The 21333-nt window shown below is 34.4% G+C and overlaps 1 protein-coding gene across 1 annotated transcript in view; it reads left to right on the forward strand.

The window, feature by feature from the left end:
- The window catches only part of TTN (titin), a 306431-nt gene that overhangs the window by 127526 nt on the left and 157572 nt on the right, over positions 1–21333 (forward strand). Inside the window, 31 exon segments of the mRNA XM_027773115.1 lie at positions 67–129; positions 570–647; positions 809–886; positions 1498–1584; positions 1820–1900; positions 2932–2994; positions 3387–3470; positions 6328–6411; positions 6642–6722; positions 6869–6949; positions 7105–7185; positions 8034–8135; positions 8577–8687; positions 10704–10784; positions 10971–11048; positions 11283–11366; positions 11521–11604; positions 13257–13337; positions 13633–13848; positions 14789–14866; positions 15074–15148; positions 15332–15424; positions 16182–16259; positions 16446–16604; positions 16816–16899; positions 17080–17157; positions 17836–17919; positions 18184–18267; positions 18462–18542; positions 18750–19031; positions 20702–20776. Of these exon segments, the coding sequence (XP_027628916.1) occupies positions 67–129; positions 570–647; positions 809–886; positions 1498–1584; positions 1820–1900; positions 2932–2994; positions 3387–3470; positions 6328–6411; positions 6642–6722; positions 6869–6949; positions 7105–7185; positions 8034–8135; positions 8577–8687; positions 10704–10784; positions 10971–11048; positions 11283–11366; positions 11521–11604; positions 13257–13337; positions 13633–13848; positions 14789–14866; positions 15074–15148; positions 15332–15424; positions 16182–16259; positions 16446–16604; positions 16816–16899; positions 17080–17157; positions 17836–17919; positions 18184–18267; positions 18462–18542; positions 18750–19031; positions 20702–20776 (2949 nt within the window).

The raw sequence follows: 21333 nt of genomic DNA on the forward strand, positions 1-21333 counted from the left end.
AATTAATACAACCCCTTAGACTTTCCTTTTCAAACATCTCCTCTTATTCCTGTGTTTTTATTAAAGAAACACATGAGAGAAAAATTCCAGCAAAAGTGCCTGCAAAGAAAGAAGCCCCACCTGCTAAAGGTATGTAATAGGAGTTGTTTACACAGATCAGAGCATTGACATCATCACCATGGCTTGGTTGGCAAAGATGTATAAATTCCAGTTCAATCCAATAGGCACAACTTCTTTGAGTTTTATTGCATCAACGAATGTTTTTTTCTTTCAAGAATTTCTAATTCACTCAATAAAAAAATTTAAAATGATAAAAGAATTGTTACAATAAATTTATAATAAATGAGACCAAAATATATTAAGTACAGAAACTTTGAGCTTAATGTTCAGAGCACCAAACTTGTCTCTCTCTCTCTAAAAAGAATTATACACATATGTGTAATATGTACATATATGTGTGTGTATATTTTACATGAGAGGGAGAAAGCAGTGAGAGAGGTTTAAAAAGAGAGAATGAGAATTTTAATAGAAATTCTAAAAGTACTGCAATTTCTTTAAAATGCTTGCAGTTGTAAAGAAGCCAGTAGTTGAAAAAATTGAAAAGACTTCTCGAAGAATGGAGGAAGAGAAAGTTCAAGTCACCAAAGGTATTACCATTTAAATTGTTTCTAGTACCCTGTACACAAGTAATCTGTTTACTGACATATACATTAGTTATTTATATAATGATCCATACTTAAGTCCTTTTAAATTTATGTACAAAGCAATATTCTTCACAATACAAACATGTTTGTACATATTTTTAAAGTACCTGAAGTTTCAAAGAAGATTATTCCACAAAAACCTTCCCGGATTCCAGTACAGGAAGAAGTTATTGAAGTGAAAGGTATACATTTTTATCTTTCAGCTATAAATTTCAAACATTTTTATCTACATATATGGGATTGTATACATATATTTCTGAATAATTCACAAATATGAAACCATCAGAAAGTACACTTTTATATAATAGACCTTTTTGGTTGAGTGGCACATATGTATAATTTAAGTAAATAATTTTATTAGTAGTAGTAAAAAATTTTCTGTCTTTGCTTCTATTGATAGTTTTGCTTTAAAAATTATATAATGATATTTTTTATTTAAGGAGGGTTTCATGTTTAGTGAGTAGTTTTCTAACCTTCCTATGCAATGCATATTGCATATAATATTCCCCATCCTCTCAATTATATGACAGACTCTAACAGATTTGAAAAAGCATTATATTGTGTGTGAAGAAGTTGTGTCTATTTGATTCTCCTTTAATAATGTTTGATAAAGACTGCATGGGTTGTTTGTCCCTCTATCAAAACATGATTTGTTTTTTGTCAATACTGACATTGTTCTCAAGCTATAGTATCGGTAACCACTCATTCTGTGTTGTCTAAAGACTTACATGTATGATCTATTTGATCTGCTGTCTTGAAAAAGAATTACTAATGTGAAATACTCTCTTTAAAGTACCAGCGGTGCACACAAAGAAGATGGTTGTTTCAGAAGAAAAGATGTTCTTTGCTTCTCACACAGAGGAAGAAGTGTCAGTCACAGGTATAAGGCAAATTTGAATTGGGGCCTCAGACAGAAGGGTATTAGGTGGAATTTTACCCCTCTTCATCTTGTCTAATTTTTGATCATTAGACATTTCTGTCTCCTCGTAATTCTTTGTTACCTTTTTCATTTCATATTTGTCTGTTTTAATTTTTATGTCAGTATTCTTTGTAATTTACAATTACCATCCACAACATGACATATCAGTAATTGAAGATATACATTTTTTTTAAAGTCCCCGAGGTACAAAAGAAAACTGTTACTGAAGAGAAAATTCATGTTGCTGTTTCCAAAAAGATTGAGCCACCACCTAAAGGTATTCGTAATTCATTCTAAGTTCAAAATGTTTTAAAAGTTGCTATAAATTCTGTAGTAAGCATCTTACCTTATTACTATTAATTAGCCGATTTAGTCTCATAGTCAGCAGACCTATCACCACTATGTACCAAAGTCATGAAGGGGGATGAAAAGACCATGAAAAAAAAGCACATGGGAAAGAAATGACAATATTTGGAGACTCTTCTCTTCTTTGGGAGCTTACCACTTCCTTTGGGAGCTTACCATCGAGGGGCCAGTGTTTTGAAGCCAGCTCATAACATCTCAACAGAGCCCTTGGTTTAAATTGTAGGGAATTTTGCCAGTCAGCGGTTTACTACCACCTTTCTTAGAAATTAAATTATATAAATGTACAATTAAATAAACTGTATTTTAAAACATGTGGACATCACTGTACTTCCTGTTTGCACTGCATTCCCACAACTATTATCTCTGTCTCTGGGGTTAGCTCTGTCTGCTGTGTCTGAGTGGTGGACGTAATCTGGACAGTGTGCTGCGACACATCTTTCCCCAAGTCTATGACCGTGCTGTTGGTAGCCAGCATGAGAGTAAGCGTATCCCCACCGAAGTTGGAAATGCAGCCACTGGAGATCAAGGCTCTGCCCCTTCTCTCACAACCAGATGGTTAAACATTTAAGATATAAGAAAGGAAGATAATCGAATGCAACTGATCTTGTGCAACTGATTTACAAAAGTCAAGTTGCAAAAAATTCTCTTTAAATTATTGATGTTCATGAAAATCTGTTCTCTGGGGAACAAGTGCTGTACTTCTAAGGAAAGGGTGCTGCTCCTTGTTCCTGAGAAAGTGGAGTGCAGTTAAAGATGTCAGTCACATTTCCTAATTAGCTATTCTGCCAAATCCCTTTATCTTTCTTTCTAATGTGCCATTTTCTTGACTAAGTTAGTATAAAAAAAGGGATGTATACTCTCATTTTAAATATAAATCTTAAAACATGTATGCCTTGTTGTCAAAACGCACACCTTCTTAAAAATCACACATTTCTTTTAAAGTCCCTGAGCCACCTAGGAAAGCAGTCTCAGAAGAAGTTGTCCCTGTTCCCATTCCTAAAAAAGGTAGAATAATATTTTCTAAAATTATTCTTAGTATCTGTCTTCTTGTGTCTTTTTTCTATGGAATCTGTGTTAAAAAGCACAGCATCTGTAAACTATTAATAATTTATTTAATTCTTGATATGTTGATTTCATTAACTTGTAATACTATGTGATGCATGTGGAAGTAACATTTCCAGACTCCAGATCGCTAACAGGGTCTCTGCTTCATGTAATGTTTGTAATGTCTCTTTGATATAGATGTATTTGGCATTCATTTCAGTCACAAGTAGAAGATATTAAATTACTTCCTAATTCTTATACTCTTACTGAAAGTTTCTGTTTTAATATAATCTTAAATGTCTCAGAAGGAGACAAGAATTCTTAACGTTGTTTCAACAATGGTATCTTTAAAGTTCCTGAGGTTCCCAAGAAACCTGTGCCAGAAGAGAAAAAGCCAGCTCCTGTACCCAAGAAGGAACCTGTGGCCCCTCCAAAAGGTATACTAGAATTCATGATGGGAAGACCCTTTGCCCCAGTGCCAACCCTTGCTTTATACAAATTTCATATGTCCTACATACTGTCTATTTATTGTCTCTTTTGCATGTTTTTGTGTGTGTGTGTGTGTGTGCTTTTAATGTTTGTCAGCTTCAAGGCTGCTTTCTTGACATCCTTTATTTATGATATTGAATATTCCTAAGGCACCACCAAAAGGTGTTTTTTTTAGAGTAACTGTGTCAAAGTATTATCTTAAATTGTTAATATCTTCCCTTTCTTAAAGAAAACAATATTTGTGAAATCTGTCTTCTACAGACATGTCTCTAGGAAAAAACGCTTTCATCCTTTGACATATAACTTTTTTCTCAAAAAATAAAAAGCACTTTAATCAGTTATGAGGAGATGGAGGCGAACAATAACAATTGGAGAGGTTTTGGACAAACAGAATGTTAACTCAATAAAGATGTACACAGTGCTCCTAGTCACTTAAAAGTTAATCATGGGGAATCTTTAGATTTTGACATTTAGATTTCTGACATGTACTTTGGCCATATTTATTGAAACAGTTCTTGCAATGTAAAATTTTTCAGAAGTGTTGCAGTTACCTAATTAGCTAGTCAGGTTACCTTTTATAGAGATATGTTTGAATTCAAATGAACTGCTATGGTATATTACAAATCCTTTGCTTTGTTTTAGTTTTGTTTTTGGTTTTTTTTGGGGGGGAGACTTTCGGTGATAAAAAACACTTTTTAGGCAATGGAGCTACAACTACACATATCTGGTCAGTTACAGAGAGATTCAGCAAGAATTAAACATCATCCAATTTAGCAGAAACTAGACTTACAAAAATAATACACTTTGAATAGTATTCAATTTTGCCTGACTTTTGGTGTTAATGTTTTCTTTCCAAATCAAATGCGCTTTGCTCCTTCTCAAACTTTTGACTCTTTCAGAATTCTGGGTCTTTCTTTTCTTTAATCAAGTCAATAGAAAGTGATTTTTTTATTATCTAATCATTAAATACGAAGATCATATTAATAAATTAATACTAATACCAGAACTACTTAATTACTCCAAAAGGAGACACAGATGTATGTGTCTTTTACTTATAAAACCAAATGCGCATGGTAACCTGTATAAATGCATGAACACTACATGTGTATGCAACATTAGAGATACACATATAAACATACATCTATATGGTTACCCCAAGGTATTACAAATATAAGTATAGAGGTTCAGGGGCTCACAAAAGCTGCTAAAATCTCATTTGAAGTTGGGACCATCAGATGGTGTAATGGTTGCTGGACTACCATGTAGTTGACCACAGTTTGAGTCCTGAACTTGGTGGCTTAAAACTCACACTGGATGTGTGTGCATGTGCACCGAAAATCCTGAGAGGAGACTAAAGGAGAAAGCACTGTGGTGTGGCCATCCCTCCTGAGGGAGTGATTTCTTGCTTTCTGTCTGTCTCTCCAGTAAGCACATACACCCTATGGCAAAAATCCCTCTTAACAAAAAATTGAGGAGCCAGCAGGTGGCATGGTGGTTAAGGTGATGGACTCCCACCATGTGTGACCATGGTTGGGTCCCGGATCTGGTGACTTGCTTTCCCACTCTCCATCTCTGTCTGTCTCACTCTGGTCAAATTGGAGAATAATAAATTAAATAAATAATTGTTTTAAAAAGAAGCTTAAAAAATCAAAATACTTACTGTCAATAATGCAAGCTATGTCAATATCATCAATGTTATAATAAGTAGATAAAATGCCCAGTATAAGTCTTTTTTTTCCCTTTTTTATTATTTATATTTTTTCAGTTTACGTTTAATCACTGTACGTCTTTGCAGTGCACTACATGGATTTTCCCAACATGAATGCAGTGCATATTAACCAAGTCAAAGGCATTGTCATATACATGATTATCGAGAGAGAACTTTTCATTTTTGCATCTGTTAAATGTTTTCATTTTCTTTTTTTTGCCTGATCTCCTCCCTGCTACCGCCTATTTCCTACCCCTTATGGCCCGCTTCTCCCTATACTGCCTCCAGTATCTATAGTTGCCTTTCCTATTATTAACCTTTCAATCTCTCAATTTCTGCTATAAAGTGCTTTTGGTATGAATTATGTGAGGACATACAATGCCTGTCTTTCATAGTCTGGCTTTCTTCACTTAGCATTAAATCTTCCATATTCATTCACTTTTTTTATCAGAGACCCTGCTAAAAACTTTGGGCCTTCTTAGAGAAAAGCATATGTGCATATGCCCACAAAATTTGCATACCGAGTTCTCCAAAGCCATTGATACATGCATATCAATTTGAGAGACCTACTCTCAAATAAGTATGAAAATACTTCTGTATTTTGAATACACTATATGCACTTTAAAAATCTAAAGAGACATTGAGAGGGCTGGTAAATTATATAGATAAAATTATTCTAAGGTTTCTTGGTCTTAGTCTAAAATAATCTTACATAAATTAAGCCTATTGTCACTATGTGCTTCATTTCTCAATACAAAGCAGAAAGAGGTATTTTTTTTGTCCATTATATCCACATTCTATATTGTTTGTATGATTGCTATTATTTTCAGCAAAAATATACAAACGTAAAAATATAGGATAAATTTACATACATAGCTTTCTATTACATACCTCATTTTTAATTGTCTAAATACCTCTAAAACATTATTAGTGACATTTATTCTTTGTGACCTGTATAAAATTAATTTTCTGCATTGTTTTGCTGATGCATAGAAGACCTATAACAGTAGGAATGAAACACACATTTTTATTTGTGCCTATGTCCATTCTTAAAAGTATGTCTATCTGAACTAACATTCTATTTTAAAAATTTTAAGTTCCAGAGGTGACAAAGAAACCTGTCCCTGAAGAAAAGGTTCCTGTTCCTATTGCAAAGAAAAAGGAAGCTCCTCCAGCTAAAGGTACAGTGACTTGCTTAGTAAGGAATTTCTATGCTTATGTCTTGAGTGGAAAATTCTTTGTGTTTACTTTTCTGTTAATTGAGTTCGTTTTATTCAAGATAAATGTTTTATGTGAAACATAAAACTTTTATGTGAAAAGTATCTGTCTACCTGCCTGCTTTCTTAAAAAGTAACTGTACACTAGCTACTTTTGGAAAACATAAAGTCAATTCTACAAATGTCTTTTCAAGTTCCTGAAGTACAGAAGAGAGTTGTCACAGAAGAAAAAATAACCATTGTTACTCAAAGAGAGGAATCTCCACCGCCAGCAGGTACTTTAATCCCATCTCTATGAAATAACCTAGTCTTTCCTTTAAGTTTCTTTAATTGCATGTCTTCTTTAGTGGGCCTGCTAGTTCTATGTTGCTCATTTATTTTGCCTTTTTGAGAATTTTAAAATTAAATACCATTCTTTAAGTGCCAGAAATACCGAAGAAGAGAGTTCCTGAAGAAAAAAGGCCAGTTCCTCGGAAAGAGGAAGAAGCACCACCACCGAAAGGTATTGTCTCTCCACTTTCCAGGACTTTATACAATATTATGTTCCAAGACAACAGTGATTTTGTTAGTGCTGTGATATGAGCAAACTGTTTTATGTTGGGCTTCAATGAGATAACATGAAAGTTCTAAAAGTGCTTAATATTTCTGATGTACTAGCTCCACCTAAAAAACCCGTCCCAGAGGAGAAAGTTCCAGTGCCAGTTCCAGTTCCTAAAAAAGCTCCTCCTCCTCCTCGAGGTATGACTTGTCTTAGTCCTCTGACAAAAAAATCTTTTAGCATGTGAATTCTGTCTTTTTCTATCCAGTCTCTTCTTATACTGACCATTTGTCTTTGCTTCTGGTAGAACTTTGGTGTGCATACACTTATGTGTGCATACATTTGTGAAATGTCTCTTCTTTTCCCATTTTGTTAGTGACTGTGGTATACTGTGTAAATCTTCCCCAAACTTTAAAAATAGAATTGTTATAATTCTTGATTTCATTTTAAATTACAACTTGTGTATTCTTCCAGCATACTTCGGCATCATTTTTTACACTTTTAAAACTTACATTTAATCACTGTATATCTTTACAGTGTACAACGTGGTTTTTCCCAGCATGAGTTCAGTGCATTTTAGTCAAGTTGAAGATATTACCATATACATTATCATCAACAGATAACTTCTCATTGTCGTGTCTGTTAGATGTTTTGTTTGTTTCTCCCCCAATCCCCTCCTTAACACCTCTTCTTATCTACCCCCTCCTAAAATGTCTGTTTACAGTTACCCTTCCTGCTATTATGCTTTCTAATCTTTCAGTTAACATTCGATATATATTAAGTGGGGACAAGCATTGCCTGTCTGGCTTGCTTTACTTAGCATTGAATCTTCCATCACTTAGCATTAAATCTTCCATATTTGTCCACTTTGTATCAGATGTCAGTCTCATTGTTTTTTATGGCTAAGTAATTCTATAGTGTATATGTGCCACATTTTTTCAATCTATTCATCTGTTCTTGGACATCCAGGCTGATTCTATGTCCTAGCAATTGTGAATAATGCTAAAATTCTTGATTTTTAAACTTCAACATTAATGCTTTCTTAAAGCTGAAGTTTCTAAGAAAACTGTTGTAGAAGAAAAAAGAGTCATTGCCGGAGAAAAATTATCTGTCGCAGTACCTCAAAGGGTGGAAGTCATGCGACATGAAGGTATATAATGGGAAGTGAGGGGAAAATGTTGTGTCTGTCTCCTCAAGGTCTTTTCTTCTTTCCGGATGTGACCGTTTTCCTAAAAACTTGTCTTTATCAGTTATTTCTCCTTCTGTTTGATTTAGAATATGTCTGCCTGTTGTAGTTTTCTGGAACTGAGTCTTTTGTGTATCCATCACTCTTCAATCATTCTAAGAAAGTGAATGGGTTGTGAATATCTGATAATTTTGAAAGTAGCCACACTTGGGCAAATTAGAATATGCTCTCTCAGTGTTGTGCTGTACTGTCCCTTCATCTTAAATTAGCTCTCTCCTTGTAGTGAGGAAATAGTATGAAGCTATACCCCAATCACTCAAAGAACCGTTACACATCTGTAGTGAACACATGGCTATTATCAGTACTTCAGCAAACCAAATCTAAATTAAATCTTGTCTTTTAAAGTATCGGCAGAGGAAGAATGGAGTTATTCAGAAGAGGAAAGAGTCTCTGTTTCAGTTTATAGAGAAGAAGAAAGAGAGGAGGAGGAGGAAGTGGAGGTTACAGAATATGAAGGTAAACAATGTGGATAAACTGGAGATAAAATCTGGAGTCTTGATGAGATATTTTCTTCCGCAGACTGTTTATAAGATTAATGTAATGGGCACCAAAAATTATGCAAATTCAGTCACCATCTTCTGGCCTTGTCTGATGCATCTTTTGATCAAAACACAAGATCCAAGAGCATTATAGATTGAATGTCTGATGTTTCTTGTCCACCTCTTCTGACTTGGCTATATAGGGGAAATTGCTTCTTACTTATATGAAATTAATTGGGGCTGATATCTGTATCTAGATAGATAGATAGATAGATAGATAAACAAATATCCTTTCATTATGTAGGACATGACTTTGAGATGGTGGGCTAGCATAAACTTTACCTTGATCTAATGTCTAAACAGTGTTTCTCAAACATTTTTTCAACCACAAGCCATAGACAGAAATCTACTTTATAATCCTGCACACATGTGTGGGCACACACATACTTGTGAAATGATACATAACCTTTTATGTGTGATATACTTTGAACTTTTCTTTTATTATAGTCTATTCATTAAAAAATGCTAGTTACAATCGAGAAAAATGATTTCACAAGTCATCAATGTACCCATTTAGAAATGAATTAAAAAATGTGTTCGTTTACCATTTAGAAATGAATGAAAAATACATTATTTCATTATGTTTCAGAATTCAAGGCAATGTTTGTGAATCTGAACCACTGAACACTTAGAATGCTCCTGTATTTCATGTGCAGAGAAAAAAATACATAATATCTGTAATCAGGCTGACTTGTTATACAGATGTTTCCATATCTATAATGCTAGTTCTTTGTCATTTCATATCACTTGAAATAACAAACCTTACTTTATTGTGTTATCTTTTCACTGAATTAAAACACTAGTAGATTTATTGCTAAAATCCAGCATTCTAGCTAAAGCTGTATATTCAAAATAACTTTCCTGAAACAGTGTTAATTTATCTCTATTTTAAAGGAAAATCAATAAGTTAAAAGTTAGCTTTTTTCCCAATGAAAAGATAAGTAAAATTGTGACACATTCAGATACTCTTGAGTACATCTTTAGCTAACAAAAAGTGGTTTCCCCTGCCTTCTTTCTCCACTTGGAAAGTCCAAGAGAAATCTAAGATAAATAGACTTAATGAAATAGCTTGGATGGAACTGATGGGACATGATTCCCAAGAGTAACCCTACAATTTTGCTATGTTTCCTGAAGAGGCCACAATATTGAGCATAGGTCTGAAATTGATGGATTTGAAGAGGATCCCTCCATTGTAGAAATCTTTGAAAACCCAACAATAACACATACAAAAGAGAAGTTCACATTGCATGGACATGACTTCAGTGTTTATAGTATATATTATAAATGTCCTTCCATATCCAAGATTATAGTTAAAAAAAGACACTCTGATATTCTTATGTTTCATTCATCACAAAAGATTTATCCAACAGATGGGTAGTCTTTTAGGTTTACTTTCAGTATGAAGAACAGACATGTTTTAACTAGATTTTTCTACTTTATAATCAACTTTGTATACTTAGGCTCAAAAATCAAGTGATAGCTTCTGCCTGCCTCATAAAACAAGAAGATTTAAAAAAGAGAAGATAAAATATTTTATAATTCACTTTTAAATCCTCAATTTTTGCCCCTCAGCCTTCAAATCTAGAGTGTTCTATTATTTTTGAATTGTATCTTCCTACCTTTTGTGTTCTTATTAATTTAGACTCTAGAATGGTTTTTGTCTTGTATTTGTCCTGTTCTTCCTGTAAACATAGGCATTATTATCTTCATGATACACTTGAAAATGAAATGAACGAAACACATTTTCCATAATCTTTATTAAGACATCTTCTTTAATTAAAATGTTCTTTGGGTATTTTCAATTGGAACAATTGGGGATTTGGCAAATATTACTTTTACTATTTTAACTACTCTTTGAAGTGATAAATTATAGCTAAAAATGGAATATGAAGAACACTATAATTTATCATCTTTACAATTGATGTTTTTAAAGTGATGGAAGAGCCCGAGGAATATGTTGTGGAAGAAAAGCTGCATTTTATTTCTAAGAGAGTGGAAGCAGAGCCAGCCAAAGGTACCCCAATTCATTAATTTTATCCCTATGTTGGCTTGTCCCATTCTTCATGTCCTCTTTTAGCTAATATAGTCTCTGTGTTGCACATGTTGATATATATCATGTCTAATAAAAAAAAGACTCCTTACAGTTTTATTGAAAAGAAATATGAACATTTCTACAAGTCTACTTTATAATCTTTTCAAGCGCCTGAGAAGCAAGAGAAGAAAATTATGCTGAAGCCAAAAGTTCCTGCTAAAGTGGAAGAGCCTCCCCCAGCTAAAGGTACATTTCTTTTGAAGAAATGTGAAAGCGTTTTTCTTCATACATATGACAATGCCTTGCATTTTCATATCTCTCTAAGTTTCTGTCAGTCCATACGTATGAACATTTGTGTGGAGTATACTTCATTAATGTGTGTGCACATGTGATCTTTTCAAAAAGTGAGTTGTAAGTCCTCAAACTATGTCTCTTCTTACGTACTGCAAACTAATATTCATAAACCTCACATTTCTAAAGTTCCTGAAGCACCTAAGAAAATTGTGCCAGAGAAGAAAGAACCTGTTCCAGTTCCCAAAAAGGAAAAGATGCCACCAGCTAAAGGTATATTAGATTTTACTTGATTCTTGAATAATGTCTGTCTTTTTAATCTTAAATGGATATATTCTTTACATTTTATACCATTAACCAGAAAATAAATGTGCCTATGTTTGGTATTTTTCGTGTTGTTTGATCGTGTGACCTAATATCTTTTAAGTGCCAGAAGAGCCAAAGAAACCAGTCCCAGAAAAAAGGGTTCCTCCCAAAGTGGTTAAGGTAGAAGAGCCTCCCCCAACCAAAGGTAAACAAAATACCCCAGCACAAAAAGTAGACATGTGTCCTGTCTGTCTCTCATCCCTGTCCTTTCTGTCCTGCCTTTTATATGTAGGTCATTGATGTATGTTGGTGACAATGACGCATTGTCACTTTGTCTTTAGATGGAGTACTACTTTCTTGTTTTGGTGTTCACTTGTGTACCCTTGTCAGTTCTTCTATTGTGAAAACACAGTATTTTCTGGCTTATTTTTAAAATTTCACTTTAAGTAATATTTCCTAATCTTAAAATGATCTTTGAAGTTACTGAGAGGCACATGCAAAAAGTTCTTATAACTGGAACTAAAAAAAGAGGAGCCTCCAAGAGCAAGCAGTATACATCAGCTCTTCAATACCCACAATACCCTACTTGCCTTATTCTCTACCAAATATTCTAGTTGTGGCATGGGTTTCTGCTGTTATTGTTATAGCAGTTTCATGTTTGAAATAAAGACTATCTATATAGTGAGACTTACTATATAGTCTCACTATTTTATGACTGCCATTTTGGGGTTTGAATGAGGGAATTAATTCTTTAAAGTAAAATTGGTCTTTAAAGTGCCAAAGAAACCTAAGGGAACAGTCCCAGAAGAAAAAGTAACAAAATTCAAACCTAAAAGAGAGGAGAAACTGCCAGCCAGAGAGATATTGACTCCTTTAAAAAGTCGAAGTCAACACATAGAGTTGAAATTGATCTGGTGCAATTGTGATTATTAGAAAAAAATAATTTAAATACATCTTATAAAGTGATTAATATAAATAGGCAATTGTGTATCACTTCAAAACTGAACATTTCTGGGAACCAGCAGTTAGCGTAATGGCTATGTCGCTGGACTCCCATGTAGTCGACCGAGGTTCACATCCTGGACCTGGTGGCTTAAAAACCACGCCGGGCGCGTGTGTGTGCGTGCCCAAGATCCCTAGAGGAGAATGGAGGAGAAGGGATTGCGGCGTGGCCATCCCCTCTGGGAGTGATTTCTCGCTTTCTATCTCTCTGTCTCTCTCTTGTCTGTCTGGCGAGCGCATGCGCCCTATAGTGAAAAACCTTTCAAAAAAAAAACTGAACATTTCTGATGTCAGAAATCACTCTTTTCTTTTCTAAAAAAAAGTAAAGTTCCCTCAAACGTGTAGTTTTCTTAAAATGTATTTGTCTTCTAATATGTCATTTGTCCATATACTAAATTCATCTGCTTAAGTGCTTATTTTATGTTATAATCTTTGAAGAACTGCTTTACTTTTTTAAATTCTGTGTTTTCTACATTGTGCCCCTAGAGCTTATGAAAATATCGTAGAACTAAGATGAAAAAACTATTTGTATAACACAAGTTCCTGTCTCACGCTTATACTTCGTTGATAGTCATTGTTTCTGCTATCTAGTTGTCTTTTTAACTCTTAGATATATACTTCTTGATCTTCTGAAAGTTACTCAATGTGTTTGAAGTATTACATAGTTTAGAAAAAAAAAGTAATCCTATGCATATTCAACCATGTTTATTTCCAAGTATATTGATTTATCTGGCTATTTAAATAAACGGGCGCTGGGATGGTTGTCTTTGTCCTTAGTTCGTTCACACAACATTTCTCTCAACACATATGTTTTCAGACTCCTGTAATTTACTTTTAATGATTACTCTTTTAAAGTGACTGAATTACGAAAAAGAGCTATCAAAGAAGAAAAAGTATCCATTGAAGTTCCAAAAAGAGAACCTCCTCTTGCTAAAGGTATATTACACTGTAATTCATTAAAACAAAGCATGAAACCATGCAATTCTTTGCTTCCTAGTTCCCATTTTGACTCCTGTACATCCTTGGCTTAGTGTTGAGTGCAAGCAGAGAATCTAATATTTGAAATCACAATTAGTAAATGTACATTTAATGAAAGTTCAACCATAAAAATAAACAATGCCTCCCATAACCATTGCATAAGACTAGGAAGAAATTAAATCAAAACACATTGTCACTATCCTCCCTAAATGTACTTCAAGTAAAATACTGCCTGTTGTCAATGTTATTGTAGAAGTAACCATCACAGAAGAGAAAAAATGGTCTTACACCCGAGAAGAAGAGACTGTTTCAGTACAACAGGAAGAGGAGTATGAGGAATATGAAGAGTATGATTATAAAGAATATGAGGAGTATGAGCCAACAGAAGAATATGACCAGTATGAAGAATATGAAGAACGTGAATTTGAACATTACGAAGAATATAAAGAACGCGAAGAATATGTAACAGGTATGAACAAAACTGTAAACCTGAAACCTGAATATATGCAAACTCCATTAGACCAGGATAAAAATTTGGATGCCCAGAGAAATTAGAAAAGAACTTTGTTCCATTTATCAAATCAAAATTTTTCTTTCTTGCATACCTTCTAAAAAAAAAATCTCTATAAATCTTAAGGTTATTGTTAGACTTTGGTTCTGGGGATAATCTCTTGCCCCCTCATTTTTGCTCATGTGCAAGGTAGCAAATGTCCTTACATTTCTTTCTGAAAAAGGTTAGGAGTTTATATTCAGGAGCCCATTATTGTTTTAGTATGTGATCAAGTGTTTCTAAACATTTCTATTCTGAAGCTTATCATCAAGCTTGATAGGCTATTGAGAAAATATTTTACCCTCAGGGTTCCCATCACCCAACCTAGACAATGACTGCTTCAACAGTAACAACAAATAAGAAAACTAACACAAGGAGTTGTGCTTTACCTAATGACAATCAAATGTGTAGGCCTATAGTTTGAGTTTGAAATAATTTATTTTATTAAAAAATAAATCTCTTCTGGAATTTTGAAATTAATCAATGTTATTTCAAGTATTCAATTTCTGATCTTTCACAATTTAACTTGACAATATCCTACCTAGTTTTACATATAGCATTAAATGCCATAAAGAAATTTTAGCCATGATCTTACCTATGTGAAAGGAAATGAGAATTTTAATACACAAGAGAGAGTTACAATTACTAATGGAAGTAAATAACAAAGAGGAAAGGGCAAAACAAGATTGTTTAGGTCTTTTAGACCTTGTTCTACTTGGATCTCTGATTTTACTCACTCCAGATACTACGGCTACACCTTAAAAGAGACATTATTTTAATACTTTGATACCTTTTTAAGAAATATTTTTTGTTTATCTTCTAAAGTCTAACATTAAATACTCCATATGTATTTTTAAAGAACCTGAGAAGCCTATCCCAGTAAAGCCTGTCCAAGAAGAACCAGTTCCCAGAAAACCAAAGGCCCCACCAGCTAAAGGTAGAGTGAGAAAAACATTATCAGCTTTGAGAGACCTCTGTTTCCTATATGTCTGTCAGACTGTAAATACATGTTGAAGTGGCAGTGTACAAATCATGTATGTGTGTGTGGCTATGTTGTACGCTTTATTTCTTAAGTTTTCATTCTTATTACTCTTGAGAAATCTGGCTCAGAGTTTTTACACTTATTAATATTGATATTTTAAAGTGCCGAAGAAAGCTGTCCCTGAAGAAAAAGTACCAGTGCCCATTCCTAAGAAACTCAAACCTCTACCACCCAAAGGTACATGACAGCACAATAACTACTGAGACCAACTTTGTTAACTGTGTTCTGGAATTTTGTCTATCTTGTCTGATGCTCTCTGTTTTTACTAAATAGATTGTTTTTGGTCTTGATTATTGTGTTTCAGTTGTTCATGTCTATTTATTACACAGTAATGTTCTTTAATGATTAATATCTTTAAAGTGACGGAGGAAGCAAAGAAAGTTGTCGAGGAAAAAATACATATTTCAATTACCAAACGTGAAAAAGAGCAGGTGCCTGAACCAGCTGCTAAAGGTATAATCTTTTCCTTCCTAGATTGTGGTCTTTTACAATGCCGCCTTCAAAATTAATGTAGCTATGTTTAGCTTTATGTTTAGTTTTGTGTCTTTTAATTAATTGTTAGGAGGATGATAGATATGAAAATCTATAAACACAAGATAAGAAAGCAATGTTAACTACAAAAGGAAAAATTATTTCAAAATATACCCACAGTATCTTATATAATGACTTTGTCCCACCACCTGGTTACAAAACACATAACATACAATGCTTGGATTTAATATCTTGATGACTTGGTATTTTCCTGATTTACTTAAAATTGATGTAATTTTATAAGCACATTCATCAATGTTTGGTGCCTATTTATTTATTCTAAATTCATTTTGATCATTTAAAGAAACTCACTAACTAATTCAGTGTCTGGTCATTTCTTTTCCCTGCCTTATCCTATGTATGAAGTAATTTCCCAGAAATTTCAGGAGGCATATTTATCTAGAAGTAAAGTTAGCTTTTCAGTAAAGGACATTCCTTTATAAGCAGAGATATTTGAATACAACCTATCATTAAACTTACTTAAATACATCTATGTATGTTTATTTCTATTAAGTTCAGAATCCTTTCTAGGGAGAATAGAAGGTTCCCTATGGATGAACAGTTACACAACTAGCACATTAAAGTATGATTGTTCCCTCTGCTTAAAGTAAAACAAAGCAAGTATTGATTGGATGGCCTGTTTCTGGCAATAAAATTTCCTAATGCTTAATATTTCAAGTGCCCATGAAGCCCAAGAGGGTTGTTGCAGAAGAAAAAGTACCTGTCCCTAAAAAAGAAGTAGCAGCGCCTGTCAGAGGTACCTGATGCCACTCCTTTCAACGTGTTGTCTGTCTTCTTTGGTGTCAAATTCACGTTCAGTCCTGTATGTGCGGAAAGGTCATACCTGTTCTTTCTTCTGTTATAAATGGGCCTATGTCCCTATGGTGTCTCAATGTTTGTCAATAACTAGAAAATATCCAACATAAAGATAATATCTTTAAAGTGCCAGAGGTGCCTAAAAAACGAGAACCAGAAGAGGTTGTCTTTGAAGAAGTCGTGACCCATGAGGAAGAATATCTTGTAGAAGAAGAAGAAGAGTACTTTCATGAAGAAGAGGAACTCATAACTGAGGAAGAAGTAGCCCCAGTGATTCCAGTCCAAGGTAGATTATGTCTCCTGCAAAGGGCCAGGCAGCAGTCTCTGGAGTATGTCTGTCTGGTTCGGTCAATTCTGGGGGTTAATCACACCAGTGACCAATTCTGCTCATTTTAGAAGCAGACATTATTTTTTAGATTCTTAAGTATAATTTCTTCAGATGCTTTTTACATTTAAATGCTTTCTGCACATTTGCAAAATTCTTAATATCTTTGAAGTGCCTGAGGTACCCAAGAGACCTGTTCCAGAAGAGAAGAAACCTGTTCCTGTCCCCAAAAAGAAGGAAGCTCCGCCAGCAAAAGGTATACCACCACTCATGTAATGGGTACATAGGAGGCTTAATCTGCCTGTAAATAGTTGTCTTCTGAACACAAAATGTTGTGCGCATTGCTCTCTGTGGTTAAAAATGTTTGTTAACTGTGCTTTATATGTATGTGTTGTTACCAGTAGTTAGAACTTAACGATAAACAATATCTTTAAAGTGCCCGAGATTCCTAAGAAGCCAGAGGAGAAAGTTCCGGTGCCTATTGCTAAAAAAGAGAAAGCTCCACCAGCTAAAGGTACATGTCTGTTGTAAGCCATCAATGAAATTATGTCCTGATTTACCCATGCAGGATAACTTGGTGAGCCATAGCAGTCCTCTCCCCTTGACAACATTAATAATAGTACTACCAAGACCGGACCCACTCAACTGGCCACAGACGCAGTTTGCCATGTATTTCTGTCTGAATTTTGCCATGGAAGCATGCTTACACTTAATACTTAGTTCCTCTTCTTTAGTAGAATGTTCTTCATATAAAACAATTTTTTTCCGATATCAGGATAAAAAGCATCTTTTACTGGGCATTATATGTTTTCTTTATAATCAGTCCATTTTTTATTTTTTTTTATTTTAATTTTTGTGTATTTCCTGGCTTTTGTTTTGTGGCTATTATTTCAATCTTTACATGAAAGTGTTAGACTATCGATGATGTGGGGTCGTCAGGAGGTATGGTGGCTAAGGTGCTGGACTCCCACATGGCTGGACTATGGTTCAAGTTCTAGACCTGCCAGCTTGCTTTCTTGCTTCCTCTCTCTCTCATGTATCTCTCTATAGCAATGCAAAAATTAATTAACTGCAATAATTAATTAATTCTTTAAAAAATAATATCAATGCTGTTTCAAAAAAGGTCTTAAATTGCTAGATTCTTATCTATGGATTAAAAAAAATGACACTAACCCCATTTATATCTTTAAAGTTCCTGAGGTACCCAAGAAACCTGTTCCAGAGGAGAAAGTACCAGTACCAGTTCCTAAAAAGGTGGAAGCTCCACCTGCCAAAGGTATATGAACTTCCGGTGTGAGACCAAAAAATGTTTTCCATATATGCATGAGTCAAAAATTAATCAGTTCAATTTTATGCTCTTTAGGGATGTAACTCTTTGTATCTTCTTTATGGAAAATAAAATAATTTTTGTTAAAAGGGAAATAGTTCTCAGAATTTCTTTGTCATACTTTTATTACCTTATCTTAATCTTTTTGAAACTATGCTTGGACTTCATATTTTTATGTTGTATAAAGTTTTTCTCTAAATCATTTCTTTAAAGTGCCCGAGGTACCCAAGAAGCCTGTGCCTGAGAAGAAAGTGCCCGTGCCCGCTCCTAAGAAAGTAGAAGCTCCACCTGCAAAAGGTACATCACTTCATCATTTTAAATCATGAGGAGCACTCGTGGGTATAGAGTCATATGTAATTACAGCCATAACATGTATTTAAAGTGTCTGGTTAGAAATACGTCAGGTATTTTGTAGTTCATTTTCATGTCTATTATTCTAAGACATTGGTAGAAAAAAACACATTCTGTAATGACAAATAATATCTTTTAAGTGCCAGAGGTGCCCAAGCTCATCCCAGAAGAAAAGAAACCAATACCTGTTCCGAAAAAAGTGGAAGCTCCACCACCCAAAGGTACATTCATTTTTAATAGAAGCAGGGCAAAAAAGAAAACTAACACCAATTTGCTTTGAGTCTCACTAATTATCATCAATGCTTCATGATATTCATGTTTGTGATAATGTTTTGTGGACACGGAATATTTGCTTTTCATGTTTTCTCATTGTTATGAATAGCTTACATAAAGACGATGCTTGTATAATCGAATAAATATCTTTAAAGTGCCAAAGAAACGTGAACCGGCCCCAGTCCCTATAGCTCTACTTCAGGAAGAGGAACTTCCATTTGAAGAAGAAATTGCTCCAGAGGAGGAAATTCCATTTGAGGAAGAAGAGGTATTACCTGAGGAAGAGGAAATTCCACCTGAGGAAGAGGAAGTTCCTCCTGAGGAAGAGGAAGTTCCTCCTGAGGAAGAAGAATTTGTTCCTGAGGAAGAAGAGGTTATACCTGAAGAAGAAGAAGTTGTTCCTGAAATTAGGCCCAAAGTGCCCGTACCTGCACCAGGTACGGCAGCTCTTCTAGGGACCATCTAGGCCTCTTCAGTGTAGGATTCTGCCTTTCACAACCTTGCTGCTTTTCTCCAATTTAATCTTTAATGCTTTACTTTCTATATTGTCTGACATCCAAAACTTAAAAATCACTCCAGATACGTGTGTTCTTATCATGTGTCTGTCTCTTCTGTCTGTTATAAATTATCTGAATGTCTTTTAGAATATGTTTTGAAATGTGATTTAGTGTTTGTGGTCTTTTTCTCATGTGTTTTTTTGTTATATATATACAACACTGTACATGTGGTTTTTAATGTCTTAAAATGAAATGTTTTTAAGTGCCTGGCGTGCCAAAGAAACCTGTACCCGAGAAGAAAGTCCCTGTTCCCGCTCCTAAAAAAATGGAACCTCCACCACCCCCCAAAGGTATACCTCCCCACAGTGAATGCACATTCTTCAACCATAGCTTCCCCAGATAAGTTGTGGTGAAACTTCATTTTAGGAGAAGTTAGCATTGTCTCAAAACTACCACTAAAGCTCTACTTAATTTCTTTTTTAAAAAAAGAATTATTTTATTTAACTTTGTTTAATTACTTAAATTTAACGAAAGAAACAGAGGGAGTGAGAGAGAGAAGGAAAGTGAGAAAGCAAGCTGCCAGGTCCAGAGCTCAAACCACTGTCAGTCATGTGGGAGTCCAGTGCTTTTAACCACCATGCCACCTGCTTGCCCCTCTACCTAATTTCTTACAATGTTATTAAACACCATGATTTTCATGTAGATAATTTGCAAACCTAAATTATCTGTAAAAAATATTTTACCTGAAAAATACCATGAATAGATATTCTTAAATTTTATTCTTCAACTATTTGTATATATATATATACATACATACATATATATATATATATATATACATACATACATATATGTGTATATATTAAACACCTTTGTAATACAAGCCTGAAAAAAAGAAAAGATGAATGTATTTATCAAAACACAGTACCCACTTATGTCTTCTGATACATATATATAAATAGATAGATGATAGATAGAAAAAGAACAGCCTAGCAGGTTTTGGTATTAGCCTTCTCTTTCTATCTTGCTGTGTTACTCTGAGCAAGTACTTAAGCCAATTTGGACCTCAAGTTTCTTTTCTATATAATCGGAATATCAGTATCAGTCCTAGTAATTTCAGATATTGTGAGGATAAAATAAACTAAGGTGTAATAGTATTTAGTCATTCAATGAATAATATCCAAACATACTCTATCAGCTCATGGTACAGGAAATAATGAATATATTTATGCCCTAAAACTCAATAATATATTCTGCAAAAGGTTATAAATAGGCATAATCCTTGCACCAGTCTATATAATCATCTAATCAAATGATAATACTGCTCATTTATGAGATTTAAAGGATTTAAGAATATTTTCTAGGTAATTATTTAGTAAGTACCTAATGAGGTTTAAATAGATGAAATTATAACATCCATCTTCTGATTGTCAAATGCACTGTAGACCCCTTACCCTACAAATCCTAATCACTTCATTACATTTGGCTCCCAACTTGCATTATGTTCATATGCTGAGCTACTATTGCATGTTCGTCTGTGTGTGCGAGTTTTTTGGTTTCTCTCCTTTTTGTACTTCAAAATAAATTCTTATGAAATGATGTCTTTAAAGTGCCTGAGGTTAAGAAGAAAGTACCTGAGAAGAAAGTGATCACCCCCAGGAAAGAGGAGGCTCCTCCTGCCCCAGGTACTACTATTCCCAAGAAAATTAGACACTGCCATTTCTTACTTTCACTTGTCGATATCAGACTACCCTGTTTCAGTATTTGTTAACACAACTTATGTTATCATGGTGTCTATTGTCTTTGTGAAACTGACATTACAAAATGAAATAATATCTTTAAAGTGCCTGTGGTACCTAAGAAACCTGAACCAGAAAAGAAGGTGCCTCCTCCTGGTCTTAAGAAAGCAGTGACCCCTCCTGCCAAAGGTACATCATCCCGTAACAGGGATGCATTTGCTGTACCTATGTGGAACTGTGGTGCTGTGTACCCAGGACGTTCAACAGAAACGTCTACATCGTGTAGTCTGTCATTTACATTTGTCATTTGTGAGTCTGATGTACCCATGTTTGTGTTATGTCAATTTTTCCACTTCATGTTGGCGTGTTTTACAATTTTTTATGCTTGTTGCTCCTAAAAAATAAAAATATTGAAGTCATCATTTCTTTGAAGAGCCAGAAGTAACTGAGAAATTAATCTTTGAAATACCCATTGCTGTTCTTAGAAAAATAGAGGGTTCAGC

Source organism: Tupaia chinensis, unplaced genomic scaffold (genome assembly GCF_000334495.1).
Source record: "Tupaia chinensis unplaced genomic scaffold, TupChi_1.0 Scaffold000322_1, whole genome shotgun sequence".
Classification (NCBI taxonomy): domain Eukaryota; kingdom Metazoa; phylum Chordata; class Mammalia; order Scandentia; family Tupaiidae; genus Tupaia; species Tupaia belangeri.